Raw genomic sequence first — 23010 nt, 5'->3', positions numbered from 1 at the left:
CAGCAGTGAGAGGCCCGCGTACCGCAAAAAAAAAAAAAAAAAAAAAATCAATAAGTTAATGTTTTTTGCAGCCTTCTGAAAAGGTTCATTCTCTGGTCCCTTTCTCCCCAACCCACAATCTCGCCCCTTATTTCTTCCAAAGGAATTTTGTTACTGATACTCTAATAGTTCCCGACTCAGCCAGCCCCCTTCCCCGAGCCCCCAGATGCATAGCTTCGTTGTGTATTAATGCGGTAAACAGCATAGTTCCTCACAGGATCCACGCAGAAGTGGGGCAGCTTGGTTTCACTGTTGTCTCCATTCAAACAGGACACAACCCCCAAATCCACTCTGATTCTTGCAGGAGATGGTGTATTGCAGGAGCCTCTTTTCCAGGCAACTCTGTCTATGTACTGCTGGGTCCTCAGTCCCTTCACCAGTGTCACTGGTGTCAGTTCACCCAGGGCCTCTGGGAGAATTACACAGTCAGATGGGCAGCGATGTGATTTTCCACACCCAGGGCAAATCGCTCTACAGGCCCGAGGGTAAGGAAAGGGGGAGTTAGTGATTCAGGAGGGAGCAAAGCAAAGCCCGGTAGGCATGCCAGCGGGAGGCTCGGAGGTGTGGGGATGGCATTCCAGCTTATGATGCGATGTGTATGACGTGTTGTCGGTGAGGCTTCAGACACGTGGTGTCACCTGCCCTGCAATCCCAGCGGAAGTTCTGCAGACCTGTCCAATAAGCAAAGCATCCCGGTGCTGGGGTACTTTGTTCTCATAAGCCACTCTCGTACAAATTAAATTTTTAAAAGTGTTGATTGCGTTTCCCTTCTCTTTCTTCATTATTTCATAAGAGTAAAACTACTTCTATATGCTCTGCACTCTGCTGGGACATTTTATCTAATCCCCTCAACAGCTCTGTAAAGAAAAACTGGTACGTACATTTTAGAGATGAAATTCTTGGGGCTCAAATTTAAGAGACCTCCTCCATCAGTATCTATTAAGTAGCACACTCAGTATTTGAATACAGGACTCGCAGACTCCAAAGGCCTCGTTCCTAACAGTCCACCTCTTGAGTATCTAGCTGAGTGAGGGTAAGTAACCACAGTTAACCAGCATGCACTCACCAGACCAGAGTCTGCTTTGGAATTGACGGTGCATGTCCAAGGCGGGGGGAGGGGGGGGGAATGTGTTCAGGCTTGCAGTATAAATTTACTTACACCCGGGTGTTTTAGTTTGTCTGGTTTTTGTTTTCATGATTGGCTCAGACTTTTCTAACAGGATATTGCTGGAGCCTAGCCTTGTTCCTAGAAAGCTTTTATGTTGCAGTGTGATGATTCTGTTCATCCTTTTTTTCTTATTTAAGGAGTGTTGGGAGCGATTCATTTTGTACAAAACAGCAGTCATCCTTGAGAGAAAATGTGTCCACTGGAAACTGAGCTGCGTGGCTGGGCCGGGCTGGAACTCTTTATGTTGTTGTCATTCTGGGTTTGGTGAAATGTCTCTTGAAGGTCTTACTGGTATTTCTGGGCCAGACAGCAGAAGCACGCTGATCCCATTTTAGGTCATAGGGTGGTTATTTGAGAAATGTGGAAAGCTTAGAGGTATTCCTTGCTTTAGATTTGTATATAAGTTACTTCTAGGTTGATGGGTCCCCACTTAGTGCCATCAGGCCTTAGCTTAGGGATGCAGTGTTGTGACAGTTGTGGGTTTGGGGTCTAACTTTTGCGTGTACCTCATAGGTCTGTGCAGACCATTGGGATAAGGGGGAAAAAAGAGGGTGGAGCTTGAATAATGAAAAGAAACTTCATGTGTCCTGATGCTGAAAACCTGTGACAAGCATCTCCCTAATCCCCCTCCCCCCACAAAAAGATGCCTTGATGGATCGATAGAGGAATGGAAAAATGGAAAGATAGGTGATAAAGCGAATTTTAAAAACCTGTTCATCATAAAACCTAGATGGTGGGTATCTGGGTGCTCACGATACAATTCTTCCAACTTCGCCGTAAGTTTGAAATTTTTCATAATATAATGTTGGAGGGAACAAGGAAGAAGTGTCATAATCCTTCGCTGTAGAGCTGTGGTCTTAATTCTTAGAAAATATATTTATTTTGTGGTCTTAGAAAATATATTTATTCAGAAGATGTAAGCAAGCAGTAAGGCAGAGCCCTCTTCTTTTCTTAGGCGGTTTTTGTTTGGGGGTTTGTTTTAAACCGGTAATTATCTGGAGCTGGTAACGAAGAATTGGAAATCAGCAGGTAAAACAGAATGAAATGTTTGCAACTCCCGTGATACAATATTATTATTAATACTGATACACAACTATTGATACCATTTACTGAGCTCTTGTCTTATGCCAGGCCCTGGACTGGGCACCTTTATTAAGCCTTTTATTTATTTCTAATAACAATGCTAAAAGATATGGGCACCATTAGGTCTATTTTATAGATGAAAATCTGGGTTCAGGGAAGTCAAAAGCATGCTGTTCGAGGTCACACGTCTGGTAAGGTGGTGTCAGGATTCAAAGCCTGCACTATTCCCACTGGACCCTCGCTGCTCAGAGTGTGGCGTAGACAGCAGCCTGGGTCTCGCCAGGAGCTGGTTCAAAATGCAGGAGACCCAGCCCTGCCCTCACACTGCAGAACCAGAATCTGCACTTTAACAAGCCGCCCGGCTGTTTTGTGTACATGTCAAGTCCGAGAAGCACGGTCCGAAACCACACTCCTCTGGAAATGAGGGAGTGTGTCTTTCTTTTCCTCTGGTGTAACACGGGACACCTTAGGGTCAGTGAAAATTAGAGTTTCTTTTGTTTCAGAGCTGGAGCTGCAGCACTCAGCCTTGCCAGCTCCCTTCCCAGCAGCCTCAGAGTGAAGACAGTGAACCAAAGCATAGAAGCAGGAGTCCGGGGCCCTGAGTTTACAATGCCTCTGATTATCCCCCCTGGGGACCCTCAGATCTCCGCTCTTGTCTGTGACTCCATCCTAACCAAGTGGGGACATCAGTTCTGGCTCTGTCTGCCTCACAGAAAGGTCACAGTGCCTCTAAAAGTAAAAAAAAAAAAAAAAAAAAAAAACCACAACAGATGAAAGTATTATTACCCTTAGAGTCGTGTGTGGATCCTTTGCCCAAGCGTGAGGGTCATCAGGCTGTGGCTGTTCCATTCGTGCTGACTGAGGTTTGCATGGCTGATAGGACTGCCGGGGCAAGTGTTGCTGACTCAGTTCCACGAATAGCCTTGCTGGAACCCTCTCTGCGTTCTAAGAGGAGGACCTTCTCTGAGAGAAGTACAGACACACATTGGCTTGAACCAAATCCACCACCCTCCCCTACACCAGCTCAAAGTCCAAAGCTTAGCAGTAGAGACCGTTCATTGAACTCTTACTGTGAGTATTGTGTCCATCTCTTTACATACACTCTCTCGTTTGATCCTTGCAATAACCCTGAGAAGGAGGTCCCTCCCACCTCCATTTTACAGATAAGAAAAGTGGAGACCTAAAGAGGTGAAACGGTGGAAATGAGGTGCTCTTAATTACTAGGGTTAGAGAGATGTTGCTTTCGAGCAGATGTAATTTACCAGAAAACTGTCACATAGGAATTACAAAATCTCCCCCACATTGCACTGTTTGGAGCAACTTTAACTTTTCTACCAATGATTGCCTAGGACTCTAGAAAGAGGAAAGACGACAGGTCACTCCTGGCTGAAATCAGCTTGTGATTTTTCACCCTAAGCTAAGGAGCAGGTATTCCGGCGCCTGGTGTCTTTTGCGCCTTCTGCTGCATGAACTGGGAAAGGGGAAGACGTGAGAATCAAGGAGCCATTCTGGAAAATATTTTAAGAGAACCTGAAGTATATTCTCTTCTGCAGGATGTTTTCAGCAAAGAAATAGTTTTATTGTGATTTGTAAAAGAATTTTTGATAGTTCAGAAGTGGTCATGTCTCTTTATGATGTTTTAAGCGTTACGATGAGATATGCTTTCCTTGGCTAAGCTTCTCATGAGGGAGAATCCACTTCTCATCTTTACGCCTCAACGTGCTCTTTGTGGACAGAGCGCGCTGTGTGCCGAAACTCACATCCGAGTTCTCCCTCACCAGCACCCAGGGAAGGGGGGATCTGTAGGGTTCGCAGGAGCCTGTCCCTTGTCTTTGGTAGCAGAAATGTTCCCTGTCGCTAAAGCAGAGTCAGTCGTAGAGAACTGGTGACTTGAAATCTCTCCTGATCTTTTACCCCATCCCTACTTCTCCATTTATACACAGGGTTCGATACCCATGTGAACATGGGAGGTGAGGTCAGAGCTGGGCCCATGAACACTTCGGGATTTGGGCCTCATTAGAAGGTAGCGGTGAGGAGAATTAGCTCAGATTGGCCTAAAAGTGCGTGCCTGGATCTACCATTTCGTAGCTGCATGAGTAAGAACCTGCTTCTCTAAGCTTCAATTTCCTCCTCTGCTAAATAAAGGCAATTATCTATTATCTATTAGATAACAATTATATAATTATTATTTTTGTTGGTTTTTTTTGCGGTACGCGGGCCTCTCTCTGCTGTGGCCTCTCCCGCTGCGGAGCACAGGCTCCGGACGCGCAGGCCCAGCGGCCATGGCTCACGGGCCCAGCCGCTCCGCGGCACGTGGGAGCCTCCCGGACCGGGGCACGAACCCGCGTCCCCTGCATCGGCAGGCGGACTCCCAACCACTGCGCCACCAGGGAAGCCCTATATAATTATTTTGAAGCTTTTGTAAATACTGAATAAATAGTATCACTACAATTTAATATTATCGATTATCTATTAGATAACTATTATATAATTATTTTGAAGCTTTTGTAAATACTGAATAAATAGTATCACTGCTATTTAGTATTTAACCAATATCATGAACCAGTGAGTTGGATGCAAGTAAGCATACAGTAGAGTTTCTGGCCTTTCAGGAAGCGTGATACTTAAATAACTACAGTGCAAGGTGGTAAACCCCACATAAATGGTACAGAGCACATCCCAGTAGGAGCTCACAGGAGGGAGTGAAACCTGTAGCTCACTGCTGGGGTGGCCAGGGCAAGCTGCCTGTTGAGGCTTCTAGACCTTAACAGCTAGTATGTTCGTGGAGTCTGAGGTAAGGAATGAAAGTGTCTCAGAGAGAGAGAGAAGCGATTCAACTTTCAGAGATGAGGTCGTTCGAGACATATTCAGAGAACCAGTGGTCCCCAGTCAGCTATGCCTTGGGGAACTGGCCAGGGTGCCTGAGCCATTTAATGGGACTGCCATGACCTGGCTTTAGCCAGCTGGGTTGTAGGCCCAGGATGGGCATATCTTTCAGTTTTTCAAGAGAGTCAAGAAATCTGGACTTGCAGGTGAAAAATCTGACCTAGTAAAACACCATGTTGTTCAACTCCAACACGTGTGGCCTGAACTCAGGTTGTGGGCAGAGAGTGTGTGAGCTTGGAGTGGACTTACGTCCAAGCATTGGGATCACGATAGGTGGAAAAGAGCCATGGGCTGGGCCCTGGGGTTGATTTGGGCTCTGTGTCCTTGGACAAGCCTCCTGCATCCTCTGTGCCTCAGTTTTCAGAAAGCACTGTGAAAGGAGGTACGGCTTACAAGAGCCTAACCAAGCCTCTTTCTTCTAGTTTCCTTCTCATGGTGCATTCAGAGTCCAAAGAGTTATAATACTGGCCCTTGCCCTTGTGCCCTCCCCACTACTGGATTTATTTTGCTGTTACATTTTGTAAAAGGACGGTTATCGAGGGCTGAAAATGGATGAGTATCGTGTACATAAATTAACATGTGGTGACTTGGAGATACGCCAGCCTCTTCCAAAGAAAAGTCCAGATAACGGGCGACAAGACCGAGCAGCTTTCATGAGAAAAGTAAAGAAAACAATTTCCCTCGGTGCTTGCCACAGACAGGAAGATAAAGGAACTGGAGGACGGATAAAAGTATCCAAAAAACATAAAAGATGAATTGATGGGAAAGGCTTGTGTGACCACTCCAGGGGCAATAGGTGGAAAAAGTCAGGCTATTAAAAAAAATAATAAACCGTGGAAACGATTGGAGCGATAGTCATGGAAAAAAAGTGAGATCACATAAAATCTTTCAAGAGTGGCCTGGAAAAAAAAATAAGACTTTATGAGTTTAACACGAGGACTCTATTCTTACCACCTGTGGGGAGCAATTGGCATTGGCTGACTGGAGGTTTGTTTTGCCTTCTTGGCAGGAGACGAATTGTTATGTTAATATTCCGTTGGCTAAGTGTGAAGTACTGGCTGAATAGAAAATGGTTTGCAGAAGGGAGAATTCCCAGCCTCGGGTTCTTACTTTGACCACGGAGCTCTTCACAAACTTCAGACTTCACACTCACATTCTAAAAAATAATTAGTATCATGGCAGGTATCTCCAGCGTGGTGCGAAAATGAATAGCGTTTCCACTAGGACCCTCTCTCTCCCCAAGGCAGTTTACGGGTAGGCAGAGTGTGTCCTAAGATTTAGGCCCAGGAGCCCATCTGAGGCTAAAGGCAGACCCCTTTGATAATACAGCATCACAGCGCAGCTCCCAGCATCCACCTTTCTGCATTTATCCGGGCTCTTTTTTTCTCCGTTATCACTGGCTTCTCCTTCGAGGTCATTCCACTGACCTGGCTCTTCAGACATTTTAGTTATCTTGAACAGGGTGAGGCCAAAACCTTAGAGGACTCAGGTTAAAATGGCCTAATAGTCAATGCATGATTCAAATGTGTGTGCATGTGTTTTAATTTATAAACTATTGAGTCATTTGTTTGGATTATTATTTTTTTCCTTTTTTAGGAAGCAGTGTCTTTCTAAATCCCCAAGACGTCCTACACAGTGACCTTCCCAATGGTCTATGATGTCCTATAACTGATTCCAGCGAGGTGCCCTGTGAAAACTAAAGACTGAACTAATTTACACTAATTTGTGATTGACTCATGACCCTTTAAAAGTTGCAAAGTCTTTAGGATTGCATGAATAGACTTCTTCTTAATTGCAAATGAGCCTGTAGCTGCAAATGAGTTCACATCTCCTCCAACCACCCACCTCTGTTACCACCTTCCTCAGGTTGTTTCCTCCGATTCACAGCATCTTTCCTCACTTCCATTCCTGTATGCACAGATTTTCACAGAGTGTGACTTTTTTTCATGATGTCCGTAATGGCAGTGAAATGGGAATTCGGTTAAAATACCACGTAATTAAGCCCCATGAGGTAACCACAGGGTTTATAAATGTAATAGAGAAAATCCACGTAGATAATATAAAAGTTTGTGAGCCAGAGATTTTAATTGAACCGTTTACTCCCCTGGAGCAAATTAGTCAGCTAGAGCCATAAAAACTCATTAAGTCCCGAAGATTTCATTTGGGCAACCACTTCACATTCCTGAATATTTTCTGAGCCTCATTTCAGCACACAGTATCATATCTAAGTGGTTTCTAATTCAGGGATTTTCAAACTATGTTTCCATCAAACATTGATTTCCACAACATGGTCTAAGACTTAAAACTGAACAATGGCAGATTTCTTCCATTAAAAGGATCTCATTTTTATGGTTTTTTTTTTTTTGGAGTATAATACAGATTTTCACAGAGTGTGACTTTTTTTCATGATGTCCGTAATGGCAGTGAAATGGGAATTCGGTTAAAATACCACGTAATTAAGCCCCATGAGGTAACCACAGGGTTTATAAATGTAATAGAGAAAATCCACGTAGATAATATAAAAGTTTGTGAGCCAGAGATTTTAATTGAACCGTTTACTCCCCTGGAGCAAATTAGTCAGCTAGAGCCATAAAAACTCATTAAGTCCCGAAGATTTCATTTGGGCAACCACTTCACATTCCTGAATATTTTCTGAGCCTCATTTCAGCACACAGTATCATATCTAAGTGGTTTCTAATTCAGGGATTTTCAAACTATGTTTCCATCAAACATTGATTTCCACAACATGGTCTAAGACTTAAAACTGAACAATGGCAGATTTCTTCCATTAAAAGGATCTCATTTTTATGGTTTTTTTTTTTTGGAGTATAATTGCTTTACAATGTTGTGTTAGTTTCTGCTGTACAAAGAAGTGAATCAGCTATATGTACACATATATCCCCTCCCTCTTGGACCTCCCTCCCCCCCCACCTCCACTCCCATCCTACCCACCTAGCTCACCATAGAGCACCGGCTGAGCTCCCTGAGCTATACAGTAGGTTACCGCTAGCTATCTGTTTTACACATGGTAGTGTATATATGCCAATCCTAATTTTCTCTAACTTTCCAATATTAGTAACTCAGTATAGACGATACAATTCTAGTTGATGCCAATATAAAGGCAGTTAATTAACATTTGATGTATCCTCTTTTGAAATCCACGCTCTAGAAGTTAATTAGCATAAGTTCCCTAACCAGAAATCACACCACAGAGGCAGTTAACACAAAGCTTTTATTTATTTATTTATTTTTTTGCGGTACGCGGGCCTCTCACTGCTGTGGCCTCTCCCGTTGCGGAGCACAGGCTCCGGACGCGCAGGCTCAGCGGCCATGGCTCACGGGCCCGGCCGCTCCGCGGCATGTGGGATCTTCCCGGACCGGGGCACGAACCCGTGTCCCCTGCATCGGCAGGCGGACTCTCAACCACTGCGCCACCAGGGAAGCCCCACAAAGCCTTTTAATATCACTACACTTACCCCGAGGTTTAGTAATTGGCATAAATTGTATTAGAGATCATTTTTAATTGAGAAAATGGATGTTTAAGTAATGGACAGATAGAAAGATTCATATCAGCCCCTCTGCCCTTGCACAAGTAGGGCACGTACCAGCCAGGGATTGGCCAATAAAAGAAACCACTCTAGGTATTTCAAGCAGCAGGGAATGTAACCCAGGGATTTAAAGTTTCACAGACGTACTAGGAGGTCTGGGGAAGTGGAGGTCAGAGAAGCTGCTTTGAAGAATTCAGGAGCTCAGGAAGTGCAGGGATCAAAAGTGAGGGCAGGGCTTCCCTGGTGGTGCAGTTGTTAGGAATCCACCTGCAAGTGCAGGGGACATAGGTTCGAGCTCTGGTCCGGGAAGATCCCACATGCCCGGAGCCTGTGCACCACAACTACTGACCCTGCACTCTAGACCCCGTGAGCCACAACTACTGAGCCCACAAGCCAGAACTACTGAAGCCCACGTTCCTAGAGCCCGTGCTCTGCAACGAGAAGCCACCGCAATGAGAAGCCCGCACACCGCAACGAAAAGTAGCCCCGCTCGCCGCAACTAGAGAAAGCCCGCGTGTAGCAACGAAGACCCAACACAACCAAAAATAAATAAATAAAATAATTTTTTTTTGAAAATCAAAAATTATCCAAAAAGAAAAAAAATAGTGAGGACAGCTGATGATCTGCCTTTAGAGAGTTGAGGCTGAGAGGGATGCCAGGAAGCCACACCCCAAATATCATGTCTACTGTCTGCAGAAGAGCATATCATCTGGCTGCAGCTGCCAATGGGAAATATGGTTTATTCCTCCCTTTTACCTGCTCATTGACAGACCATGAGCCAAAACTTCTGCTCGCAGGAGAGTTTTTGAAATGTAGTTTCCTGGCTTCTAGCCACCCATCACCCCCACCCACAAAGGGAGAATCTAAAAGAGTAAGGATGATTTGGATTGTTAACAAGCAGTATCAGGCATAGGTGTAAGAATCTGGCCAGCCCAGTGTCGGGGAGGAAGAAATTTTCCGTTACCCTTCTAGGTTCTTCTGGCTGGCCTAAGAATTAAATTGACTTGACCTGAGATAGATGAAGAGGAGGAAAATCAAACAAACGTTTAATAACATGTGTACATGGGGAGAGACTCAGGAAAAACTGAGTGATTCCCTGAAATGGCAAAACCATCACTGACTTTAAATACCATTGTCAGCTAAGACAAAGAGAATGTTGGGGGTTAGTCCTTTGGGGCTTCAGAAGGGAGGAAGGCAATTTACATGGAGATGGAGAAGCAAATGTTTGGTAAATAAATGTTTACTGGGCTGGGCAGAGACAGTGGGACACAGAGTGGAGTCTGATCTTTAATCCCTGTGTAGAGTTTCCTCCACCGCACTTGCCCATATTCTTTGCAAATATCTCTGGCGATAGCTCTATTCCTGGAACAGGCCCTCTGTCTACATTCTTTTAGGCAGTTAAGGGGAAGGTCAAACTTTCTTCCTGAGCCTTTTGGGCCTTGATTGTTTTTAGTTACAAATAATCCACATTCCAAAGGGACATTTTAGAGTGGCAAGTCTTTCCCCATCCTTTTGAAGTGGTGTCTTAGGTCTAGAGCAGCCCTCTCCAATAGCACTTTCTGTGGTTATGAAAATGGTCTGTATGTGCCCTGTCTAATATGGTAGCCGCTAGTGCCATGTGGTTACTAGGCATTTGAAATGTGGCTAGTGCAATTGAAGAACTGAATTTTATTTTTATTTAATTTTAATTAACTTAATTTTTTTTTTTTTTTTTTTTTTGCTGCACCACGTGGCTTACAGGATCTTAGTTCCCCGACCAGGGATCGAACCCAGACCCTGGCAGTGAAAGCACCAGTCTTAACCACTGGAGCGGCAAGGAATTCCCTACTTAAATTTAAACTTAAATAGCTACATGTAGCTCGTGGCTACTGCGTGGGGCAGGGCAGGTCTAGAACTCGACTCCTACACCCTCTCCCATTCCATTAACTGGAAGATACTGTCTCATCTGACCTGAAGTGTCCCTGATCCTGCTATCTGAATAATTGTTGTATTTATTGTGTGTGGGTTTTTTTTTTTTTTAGATGTTGGGGGTAGGAGTTTATTAATTAATTTATTTATTTTTGCCGTGTTGGGTCTTCGTTTCTGTGCGAGAGCTTTCTCTAGTTGTGGCAAGCGGGGACCACTCTTCATCGCGGTGTGCGGGCCTCTCACTATCGCGGCCTCTCTCGTTGCGGAGCACAGGCTCGAGACGCGCAGGCTCAGTGGTTGTGGCTCACGGGCCTAGTTGCTCCGCGGCATGTGGGATCCTCCCAGACTAGGGCTCGAACCCGTGTCCCCTGCATTAGCAGGCAGATTCTCAAGCACTGCGCCACCAGGGAAGCCCTATTTATTGTGTTGTGAAGGTATTTGTTAGATGACTATCTGATGGAGTTGGGGGGAGGGTTTCACTGAGTTTAGAGTATTGGTCATCTGATCGCTTTTTGTGCCAGCCTGCTAGTAAACAGTTGTTTCGTAGTTGGCTGAATTCGGCCTGAGACTTGCTTTCACCTTAATGTATAATAGTAGCGAGGTAGTGGGGAGGCCAGATATTTACCTACAGAACCTAATCACTGCAACAATCACTTAGCCTGAGGAGTTGGCAACATGCACTTTTCTCCCAGAAATGTTCCCCACATCTTCAGAATCTGCAGTATCTTTACTGTTAGCAAACTTTAGCAGATGACAAAACAACAGCTACATAAATATGAATACTAAAATCCAGATAAGCTAGTTGCCCTCCACTGAATACTTTTTTAATGTGAGCATATGCTCATGGTATTTTTCTTTTTTTAATTCTTACACCTAACACAGATTTCCTATGTATAAAATCATTTCTCATTTATATGGTTGCCTCCATATTTCGTACTGTTACAAAGACAGCCCAATATTCTGTTACACAAAAGAACCCTGACTACCCAAGTGTTGTACCACCTAGAGAATCACAGGCCTGTTTGCTCCATAATATAGGCACTTAAAAGTTCCTCTCTGTTTAGTCTCGCAAAATGCTGGGATCCTTATGCTGGACGAAAGTGGCTTCTCAGGCAGGGAGGGGAATGAATTGGGAGATTGGGATTGACATAGATACACTAATATGTATGCAATAGGTGACTAATAAGAACCTGCTGTATTCAATAAATAAATAAATAAATAAAGTTTAAAAAGAAATTCATATAGACACAACAACCTGCACTGGATAACTGTAAATAAGAGCAATTCTTTTCCGAAGTTAAGAATAAATTCTGATAAAAAACAAAAGCAAAACAGACAACAAAACAAAACAAAAGCAACTTCCTTCATGAACACATGACACATATTTTCCTGCCATTCTGTAAGAACATGAGCAATTGAGACTGTTTATCGTTTGTTTGCCTATCAGATAAAGGGAATACTGATGGTTTAAATTTTACTGTTTTTCATTTTACTTACCCTTGAACATTTTATTTCTAACGGCCTTTCCGCATGTGTCGTCGTTTAAAAATTGCTCACCAGATCTGAAAAAGTGGTGTTACTTATTAATTTAAGAACTGAGTATCACGGACATGATGCCACATTATTTATTCAACGTTCATGGAATTCAGTTTTCACAAACTCTGGCATCCTCGTTAATTCTCTCTTTACCTGATGGTGGATAACACGAGTTTGGAACTGTCTTCAGAATGCTATAAATTTTATCCTAAGGCAAAAAGCCTAAGGAAACTGGTCACTGGGACATTTGCTTAGTCAGCAAAGCTCGTATTATTGCTTCTTGAGTCATTCTTCAGCCTCAACACAATTCATATTTACACAGTTGCATACAGGTGCCCTGGAATTTGTGATTTGCAGCTGCAGTGATTCTTTGCAGGCATTCCCTCGCATCACAGCCCTCCTGCATTAGATGCTTGTTTTACTGTGGTCTAAGGGATGGATCAGAGGGAGGGGCAACAGGGTGGAAAACATGTCCGTTTCTGGGGGATGTCTCTCCACACAGCTGGCATAGAGGTTGGGGGAGTGGGCTGGAAAGCAGCTCCTCCTTAGATGCCTGTGAGGAAACAGACAATTTGTACGGGTTACAACTACTCAAGTCATCCACCGGGGGCAAGGGAGAGGCGAAAGGGGGACAGGAAGAGACTCAGTCCAGAAGTACTGAAGATCTCCCTTAGATACCTTTGGGGACACTGTTGTTCGACCTATACATTACCACATTAGCAGGTTTTCTAATTTAGGGGCCTCCCTTATTTAGTGCCTTTTAACCCACAATCCTGCAGACAATCAGACTGTGTATGCATTGGTCCCACCGGCTCAGCACACTTGTGGATTTACGGGTGATGTTAATACTCGCTGACTGATGTGACAAGGTGATACTTTCAGATTAGCCCTCGGATTTGATCGGTCAGTGCTTCAGTCTCATTCAGCTTCTCATAAAACCGTATTATTGATAGGTTTTGATGTAAAACTAAAGACTCACCAATCGAAAGCTGTCCGCTCAGGGTGAGCTGCCATGATACCTTGACTTAAAATAAAACCGTCCCTTGCTTTAGTTTAATCATCAAACCTTTTGGTCTTCGCTGCAAGAAGAACTGAAGTCACAGTAAGCGTCTGTGTTCTTGAGTATTTCCAAGATGCGTGGACACTTGGTGATTCTCAACTTCTCAAGGGAGCATGGTAACCGCAGCATGGTCCACGAGTTCAATCAATGTGCCGAAGTGGTTCATGAAAATCTTTATGCTCTCTCTGCCCTTGGTAAAATGTGATGATGCTGAAACATTCTATTTTGATTCTTAAATTGGAAAAAGCAATCTAATGAATGATGATGCGTAACCAATGAGGCCCTTTTGCTGGCTCTCGAATGACTTGTTTACATGGATTGAGGGTGGAATGGGTTGGCTTTTTACAAGAGTGATTAAAAGGGCTTTTGGACTGTACTCCCTAAACAGGATCTGCAAGGCTTTTAATGCTTTAAAAGGGGAAGTTGGAACCAAACTGAGGTGTCTGTCAAGGTTGTTCTTCCCACATCCCACCCCCTTTTAAGCAGACTTGGAATTGTTCTTGGAATTAAACTGAACTTAGATCACTAAAGGGAGCTTGGCTGGTGCTTTCCCAAAAGCAGACGCCATGTTCCGTTGTCATATTGCCTATATCGATTTTTTCTCCCTTGTACCTTTATCTAGGTCTGCAGAGGGGCATTGCTAATGTCCTGTTGTCTTTTCTCTTTGCAGGCTTGTTGATCGGTGCTGGCTGTGCACTGTACCCCATGGGCTGGGACAGTGAGGAAGTCCGGCAGACTTGTGGCTACATTTCTGGCCAGTTTGACCTGGGTAAGTTCTCTTCATGGATAGTACTCCTTTTAGAAGAGAACCTTTTCTGATCTTGCAAAGAAGGAGAAGGTGGAAAAGGGATGGGGTAGAAAAACGCATCCCAGGATTGGAGCCAGTAGTCATGTGTAACAATACACATACATTCATTTATTCAACTGTTTAGTAAAGAGCTATGTATAATCTACTGTTGGCCTGTACGATGGGAAGTACTGTAGATACGAAGAAAAGAAATGGCCCTTGCTATGAGGAGTTAATATTCATTAATTAATTCATTCAAAATCATATATTTGAGTCATTTCATGCACTAAAAATAACTCTCTCTGTGGAATTCGCTGTCTATCTGAGAAGATAAAGCAAATAATATGATCAAGAAAATGACAGTCAGCGCTAAGGAATCTAAAGCAGTTTCACTCCAGGGTAATACACAACTTTGTGAAAGAGATGGGAATGGAGCTGGGTCTTAAAGTGATGCGTGTGGATTATCTGACAGGCAAGGATTACAGTTCAGCAAAGCACAGGGGAGGGATGAAGAAAGCTCATCAGGGCACCATAGAGACCCAGGAAATAGGGTCTGTGATTAAGTAGACCACAGTTCACACCTTGATGAAGGGCTCATGATTTTTTCTGTGTACGAATCAGAAAATTTCAGATATTTCTCACTTGTGCAGAGAATGTATTCTACTTACTTGGCAACCTATAAAAATGTTTTGCATAATGCGACATGGTTTGCACCATTATAATTTGTAACGGTTAGCTAATATTTCAGTTGGTTGAGAAACCTACATTTACTTAACCACTTGCTTATTTCTTTCTAATTGGGTATTTTGTCTGCTCGGTTTGTGTTACGTAAACATATTGTAAGGAGTAGTTTAATGAATATAAGTCTTCTCTTGACTGAATTATTTTCTTAGGATGTTTCTCTAGAATTGGTGTTAACTAGACCGAAGATTATGAGCCCATAAAACACTTATTGCCAAATGATAGCCAACGTATTTTTCCCTAATATATGGATAGACAGATTGTTTTTGACAATGAGCGCATAGTGAGTTACTAACTTAAACATCTATCTGCTTTTCACATTAAATATTTCCAAATAGAAAAATTTCGAGGGAACTGGTCTAATGGCAGTATTACTATATCCCAATTCATTTAAAAAATTTTTGTTAGAACTTATTTAAAAAAAAAAAAAGGCACTTCTGGCAGTCCAGCGATTAAGACTCCGTGTTCCCACTGCAGGGGGCGTGGGTTCATCCCTGGTCCGGGAACTAATATCCCGCATGCCGTGTGATGCAGCAAAAAATAAATAAATAAAAGAACTTGTAAGAAAAAACTTCTGTTGGACACTGAGAAAAATGGGCAGATGTGATATCGTATAAAAAGTCTGTGAATTTGAAAATGAAGCAATTTTTGTTTGACTCAATGGATGACAAACACCTGCTTCCCTCAAAATACTGCTGGCTCTTTGGGTAGAGGAGATGGTGCCTGAAATACCACCCAATTTGCACGGATAAAAAATAAGAGATTTTCCTCTGCCCCTTCTTCCCTCATTGAAGGGGAAGCTATCCTAAGGCTAGATTAGTTTGTGATTGTTGTAAATGCAGAGAAGGGGAAAATGCTGGCACAAAGTTAACTGCTAGCCTATCCTTTTTTTTTTTTGGAAAGCAAACTGTGTCCAGGGGAGATATTGCAATACAGTGTTTGGCATTTTTCTTTTTCTGGTATTTGAGGGATTCTTTGCTGTTTCACACAGGCCTCAACTTGGTTAGAATCCTATTCTTGCTGGTGTCTTGCTGCTGTGTTTTGCCATATTGATTAGCAGGTTATAAGGAAACTCAGATCCTGGTTTTGCAGTTTTCGCTACTGCACCCCAGGATTTTACAGCTTCTCAGCATTGAGGATTAAAAATGTAAATGTCAAAATTAACGTTAAAAACAAAACACTTGCCTCTCTCTTTGCCAGTGATGACAATTTTCTCATGTTATAAACTCACTAAAGCCATTTTAGCAACCTTAAAATTACAGCGTTGTTTTAATTTTGGCCTTTTTAGTTTTAAATTTCTCTTAGATTGGATGATGAGAAAAAAAAAAATCAAAACTGGCATTATCTACAGATATAATGAGTTCTGGGTCCCCTGAAGAAGCGTTTTGGGTTTATCGAGTTCCATTTCTCCAGGTTACTATGAATTTTTCAGACTCTGTGATCTTTTCTTCCTAAAGAAGACCTAAAGGGAAACCGTGACATAGAGATGTCACCACAACCCTCCCACCCAACTTCCTGTGTTTTCTGTCTTTACGAAAGTATTTCTGTTCTCTGGAACACTGGTGAGAGCTGAACTTCAGGGAGTGAGTGAAGTCAGAGATTGCGGAGCAAACACGAAGGAGCCTAGGGCTGGGTTGGGAGCCGCCCTGTGCGTGGGAGGGTGAGCGTCCTCTGCAAGGAGGACTCTGTAGCCCGGTGTTAGTGGCTTACACGCTGCTAGCCATGGCCCTGCCGTCTCTGCCCCTTCGGAGAGCCTGAGCTTGTTTCTGCATCTCTCCATAGACAGCGTGTGGATGAACCTTTCATCCCAGGGCTGGGCAGTGTTGATGTTATTAAGGTTCACGGCCTCCTTAGAGTGGAATGTGGGTCAGTTTCTTGGCGGGCCGTCACTGAGCTGTGATTGCTGTCTTTAGAGCAGGGGTCCCCAACCTGTTAGGAACCGGGCCGCAAAGCAGGAGGTGAGCGGCGGGCGAGTGAGTGAAGCTTCATCGCCGCTCGGATCGCTCCCCGTTGCTCACATTTCCGCCTGAACCATTCCCCGCTCCCCATCCGAGGAAGAATTTTCAGGAAACCAGCCCCTGGTGCCAAAAAGGTTGGGGACCGCTGCTTTAGAGCATATCCCCAAAGAAATCATTGTTGCTTTTGCTCCCACTTTGGCAGATTATTTAAGGAGTGCATTCATTCAATTATTCAGCAAAGGAATATTTATAGGGTGCTTTCGATGTGCCAGGCCTTGTGCAAGGTGCTGGGGACATAGCATCAGGAACGAATTTAAAAAGACACTATTTATTCCCCTCATGGAACTTAAAAACTAACAGGAAAGGCACATATACTTAAATATATAAATGGGTGTGTGTGTGTGTGTGTCTGTGTGTGTGTATACACACACACATATATATATATGGAAAGTGTGTTAAAAAGGGTCAGGCACTGTAATGGGCATTGTGGTTGTCTTGCCAATATTATTACACTCTAGTTGGTCAGTCTAAGCCAAAGTTTGGCAAATGTTTCTATAAAGAGCCAGAGTCAGATCATGAATATTTTCAGCTTTGCAAGCCATATGGCCAAGTACATGGTAAGACAGTTCCTATATGAATGGGTGTGACTGTGTCCCAATAAAACTTTATTTACACAAACAGGTAGTGGAGCTGTAGCTTGAGACCCCTGACCTCAAGCAAAGTGTCCCCCTGATGTGCCAGAAATGTTTTCATTCCATTTGTGCTCATTTATCGATTCCTTCAGTCGGCTGGGATATAGGACAGTCCAAGACTTTGCACCGAGCAGCCCCATCCCGTTATCCTAGTATCCTTTGTAAATACTACCATTTTCTTGTTGCGTCACGTTGTGACATAAGGTGTGAAAAGCACCATTAATTAAGCTTGGTCATCCCACCTCTTAACACTAGCATGGAAAGCTTAAGCTCATTTGGGCGAGTGAGACTGGAGATGTTTCCAGAGGCTTCTGAGAAAGATGGAATCACATGCCTAAGGAAGAGGCATCAGAAGCCATGGTCTCCCTCCCTCTGGCAGCCACCCCTGACAAGGTGGAATAGCAGGAAGGAGCAGGCTGCAGGGCAGAGGCGGGCAGAGGAACTAGCCTGTGGGCAGGCATCCCTAGAATTTCCAGGCTTGCTTGACACACTGTAATTCATTTCCTTACAGGGTAAAGATTGAGGCAGGCCTTCTCTTACTTGCAGCCAAAAGCAGCCCAACTGGTATTTCATTTAGTTGCTATTTCACCATTCGAGGGGCTCTGACCTCACCTGGGTGCTTCTTAAGGAGGTATTATTTTTAGCTGAGCCCTCAAGGCTGTAGAGGATTTAGGTAGGTAAAGGGTGAATGTGGGTGTGTTTTAGGGTGACAGGGAGGTAGGCTGTAGGCAGGTCAGGGAGAAGAGCCAGGAAGGAGCCTGATTACGCACCAGAGGGGGTAGGAATCCTTGGGGGGCTAGGAAGGGCCTCCCAGGGAAAGAGCATTTAAACTGAGTCCAGAAATATGAGTACTGTTTAGGCAAGGAAGGGACTACGTAAAAAGCTCACATTTGTGGTTGTAACATAACGTGGTGGGAGCCTAATAGAATCTACTTTTTTAAATGCCTGCTTTCCTTAGAAAGGCACTTGGGGGAGAAGTTGTTTTACATTCATCAAAAACAGGTTTATCAGTCTATTGATTATTTCTCAAGCATTTTCATATTTTATCAAGTCCCGAGCCTTGAAGCAATTTTGCAGAAATATCCACTTTCACAAATCAAAGACTGTTACTCTGCTTACCTTTAGATCACACTTATTTATGAGGAAGCAAGGAGCAGGTTTGAATACACACATTTTAAAAACAGGGAAACAAGAATTTAAAACAGGCTGCATAATGAATTTCTAAATTCCCCCACTGAAATTGTATAGCTTGCCTTGACAGTCGTTCTCAACCTTTAGCACTGGAATCAGAGGTAGGCTGGTTGAGAGTATAGATTTTTAGTTTCTGTGCCTTGGGTATTATGCTTCTCTCATCTGTGTTTCAAACAAGGATCCCCGGTGATTCAGGTATAAGTGGTCAGCGACCATACTTTTTTTTAAAAAGCCTTAATTTATATAGAAAAATTAATTTTTTGTATCTTGCTAGAATTTAGTTTAACAAACATTCATTCATTTTGTTTTATATAAATTAGGAGGCTTTAACTTTCGGTTACGAAAATCTGATGCCAACTGGCTTAAACACAGAAGACATTTAAGATCCCTTATTACAGGAAGGCCAGAGCCAAGGTGAACTTCAGACTTGACTGAGCCAGGGGCTCAAAGATGTTGTCCATCTCGAAGTCCTTCATCCTGAGGCTAGTTCTCTCCTTGGTCGGAAGAGGACTGCATTTGGCACTTGTGGCTCTAAACATCCTTGTTCATGTCAAATAGGCGAGGGCGAGCTTCTCCCCCAGTAATGGAATAAAAGTCTCTCTCCTCGGTCTGGTTGGACCAATTTGTCACGTGCCCATCTTGAATGAATACCTGCTGTCAGGCAATACCATGTACGGATTGGCTTCTTGTGGCCCAGCGTGGATGTGTTCAGAGTTTTACAGAACCAGATTTACTGAAAAGTAGTGACATTTGTAAGTGGAAGATGAGGCTAAGAGGAGAAAAGACATCTCATTCTCTATTTTTTGTCAGACTTTGGTGCTCTGTGCTCCTTCTGTCATGAAGTCCATGGTTGTGGACAAAGGGACAGTAATGGTTTATGCTGTGCAAGTGGTAACCATAATGATTCTCTTTATTAATTTTTAAGAGAACAAAACAGTACAAGTGATAAGAATAATACATAGTGTAGCGTAGCATCTTCACGTGATAAAAGCCCAGTAGATGTTTGCTATTATTATTCACACTGTTTGTACAGGACCATTTTTAGTGAATATTTGCTGATAATCTCTATTCTTCCTTTATATTCCATGCCAGCAAGTTGGGATTTACACATTAAGCATGAGGGCTTTATCATCAGGTTGTCCAGTTGATTTAATTAATGCCTCAGAGATATTTTCATCCACCAAAGACTTTTCTAGCTGTATCCTTATGATCAAAAGTAGAGTTTCAATTAATTTGTCTTGCTAATTTGCCAAGTAAATTTGAGTAATTATTGCTTTCACTTTGCTATTTAATTTGATTAAGAAGCCATCATGTTTCCTGTCCTTGAAATTATGCTCTTGGCTTCTCAAGAACAGTACCATAAACTCGGAAAACTCAGAACCTCTCAGTGTCAGAAAAGATGAGAGTCTGTTTCTTCCAAATTTTCACTCCAGTGAAGAAATCTCTTCTCCTCTGATCTGAGCAGTGACCATTGCACATCTCTTTGGACACGTCTCCTTGAGCTCTTTGACTCCTGACTCGTGTTTTCTCTCTGCTCAAATCAAACTGCACTTGAAAAAAAAAATGATTGGCAAGCTATGGGGGGGTCAGTGGGCCAAAATGGGAACGAAAGTAGAAAATTTCTTTTTTGAGCTTTCTCAAGCTTGGCGTTAGTGGGTGTTTCTGAAGCTGAGTGACCCAGTTTTCCTGATGTCCACATAGAAGCTTCTATTTTTGCAGACAATAACAGGAGAAGCTGCTCTCAGCTTCTGTGATACTGGCTAAAACAAGCATCCCTTTGGTCAGAAGTGAGAAGACTCCTGTCACTTCTGTGGACTTTTGAGGCTGCTTCATGCAGGCCAAGCGGAGGCTTTGCCCAGGGGCTGCAGCCGTCTGAGCTGTGCGGGAGCCGGGCTGGCCTGCTAGGCGCTCCCAAAGAGTAGCAGACAGCATCTGTTGCTGGGTTTGGGAAGAGACCCCTAACTCTTGATGCGTTTCTGGTCATTGCTTAAAGGTAATTGATGTTCCCGTTATGAGACTGCTATTTGGGAGACTGGTTAGAGGTAAGGTGTTGAATATGCATTGAGATTTAGCCAAAGGTAAAGTCTTTAAAGCAGTGATGATTTCCCACCTCCTCCATGGCTATTATCTGGAACGGTTCCAAACTTTTGACACTTAAGTGCTAATCACTGGAAGTCACTTAGAAGGTCCGGCATGAGCCTATATTCCTTCACTCGGCTCTAGTGCAGGAGGGTGACAGAGGGAAGCCGGGCAGCTGCTGTGAGTTAAACCAAGACCTAAACTTGTAGGCCTGGGGGGACCCATGAGAACATTCTGGAAGGTGATGCTGGAAAGGATGCTGGGAAACTGCCACAGGCAGAGGAAGTCCAACTTGGCTGGTGATGAAGTGACGGAGCAAAGTGTCTGGGCACCGCCAAGGAAAAAACAGTCAGCTCTGTTGGTCACTCAGCTTTCCTAGGGGCCTCATCTTCAGGAGATGAAGGATTTTCTGTGTTCATTGCAGAAAGTAGGGAGAAGAATCAATTCATTTCAGGGGCATAAATTCAACCCACCCATTCCTGGGACCATGACAATAACATTAGAGCATGAACATTTCCACTTTAAGTTATAGCTGAGTAAATGCCTCTGATCCTGCTTTAGGAAAAAGCACCCCATTCTGTATAATCATAGATCCAATTCTATCTGCTTCCCTAAACACATCTTTGCAGGTTCCTATGGGACAGGATAGTTGCAACTTTGGTGCCTATCTCAGTGTTTGCCTCATAGCAGTATTTAATAGACATATTTATTTATTCAACAAGTATTTTTTAAGCACATTCTAGGTTCCAAAAATTGTGCCACATACTTAGAATAAAATTATGAATTAGATAGATATGATTCTTACCTGCACGTCACATATCTGCTGTCTACTAAATGGTTAAAAGAAGGGAGAGAGGGAGGCTGAGAGAGAAAAGGAAGGAAGAGAGAAGATAAAAAGGAAGAAACCCTATGGCTCATTTTTGACCACTAAAAAGGCAGCTGCCATCATGTTTCTGTATCTCCTTGGCCACTGATATCCTGGTGAGAATCATGACATTACTCTCTAAGGGACTAATGGCTTAACCATCTCCTAGAAAGTAATCAAGTTCAGGGTCATAGTTTAAAAAACCAAAAGCCCTGGTAGATGAAAAAAGAAATTGCTCTAAATCTTTCCTTCCTAAAGTCTTTTTTGGTCTGGTTATTTTAGAGCAGGATCTTACCCATTGTTGTATCAGTGCCTTTTAAAAACCTAAAGTGACTTGCAGCGATTTGCAGCAGTGGAATTCAATGCTAGTGGAAAAAAGGAAATGTGCTTAGAAAACCTGCAGGAAATGAGAAGTATCATTCTTCCCGGTAGTTTGGTGACCATATCTTAATATTGAGATATTAAGAAATATTAAGATATGGCCACCGAACTATTGGGAAGAATATGTTAGTCTGTCTTTTAAAGATCCTTCTTCATTTTTTTTCAATGTTATCCTTTTATAAAAACAAAAAATGATATACCTGAGTGGTGTGCCATTTTAGATTCAGTTTACTGAAGGAAGTTTAGGAGATTGAACTGGTTCATTCTCGTTATTCTTTTGTGTTATGTGCTCTTTACTATTTCCTAGTATGTTTCGTTTGAATATTAATCTGGGGGTAGAAATGCACTAACACTAAATTTAACGGGTTTTGATGTTTTAGATCCTCTTTCAGGAATGAACTTTGTTTAATCGATTATGTTAACAATGATTATGAGAAAGAACAATTAAGACAAATTGGCTATACGGACATCATCTTGAATAAATATGTAGATTTATTAAATGTTTCTGATAGTTAAGGATTTAGGGATAAATCTATTAATTAAAAAGAAGAATCTACTGCCCACCCCCAACATCCCAAGCTGATAATTCCTTCTGATAATGTAATACAACCCCTTTGGGAAGTCTCCTACCAGCTCCCTGCCCTCAAGGAGATTACAGTTGAGAGAGTTCACACAGATTTGTCTTAGACCATCCTCTCATCTAATTATCTATTCGTTTGGAATAGTAACACTGAGGAAAGACATTTCACTAATGTTCCTGGGAGATGTGTCTATATGAACATTAGAGGAGAGTTCTTTCAAATCTTTATATTGTGGCTCTTAATCTTGGGAGAAATATTTCTGCCCCGGAATTGAGAATTCACATTACTGTGTTAACTCCTATGTTAGTGACCTTCCTGTGTGTTTTTGCCTTTGTTCTGTAATAGAAATAGAAGATAGACCTCTTAACAGGTCTCCTGTGGGGAAAGGGTCATTGGTAAGCATTATTGATTAATAATCCATCAAAAGTGGTTTTAGAGGGCTTCCCTGGTGGCGCAGTGGTTGAGAGTCCGCCTGCCGATGCAGGGGACGCGGGTTCGTGCCCCGGT

The 23010-nt window shown here is 43.0% G+C and overlaps 1 protein-coding gene across 4 annotated transcripts in view; it reads left to right on the top strand.

The window, feature by feature from the left end:
* The window catches only part of LHFPL6 (LHFPL tetraspan subfamily member 6), a 244433-nt gene that overhangs the window by 199818 nt on the left and 21605 nt on the right, over positions 1-23010 (top strand). For all 4 annotated transcript variants that reach the window (XR_002892014.3, XM_024125917.3, XM_024125916.3 and 1 more), the window contains exon 3: positions 13899-13997. Coding sequence is in view for 3 of the 4 variants with exons in the window: in XM_024125917.3 (XP_023981685.1) it covers positions 13899-13997 (99 nt within the window). In the remaining variant the exon portion in view is untranslated. The remainder of the gene's footprint in view (positions 1-13898; positions 13998-23010) is intronic.

The sequence above is a fragment of the Physeter macrocephalus genome, chromosome 13 (assembly GCF_002837175.3).
Source record: "Physeter macrocephalus isolate SW-GA chromosome 13, ASM283717v5, whole genome shotgun sequence".
Lineage (NCBI taxonomy): Eukaryota > Metazoa > Chordata > Mammalia > Artiodactyla > Physeteridae > Physeter > Physeter macrocephalus.
This window is presented reverse-complemented; position numbering and strand designations above follow the sequence as displayed.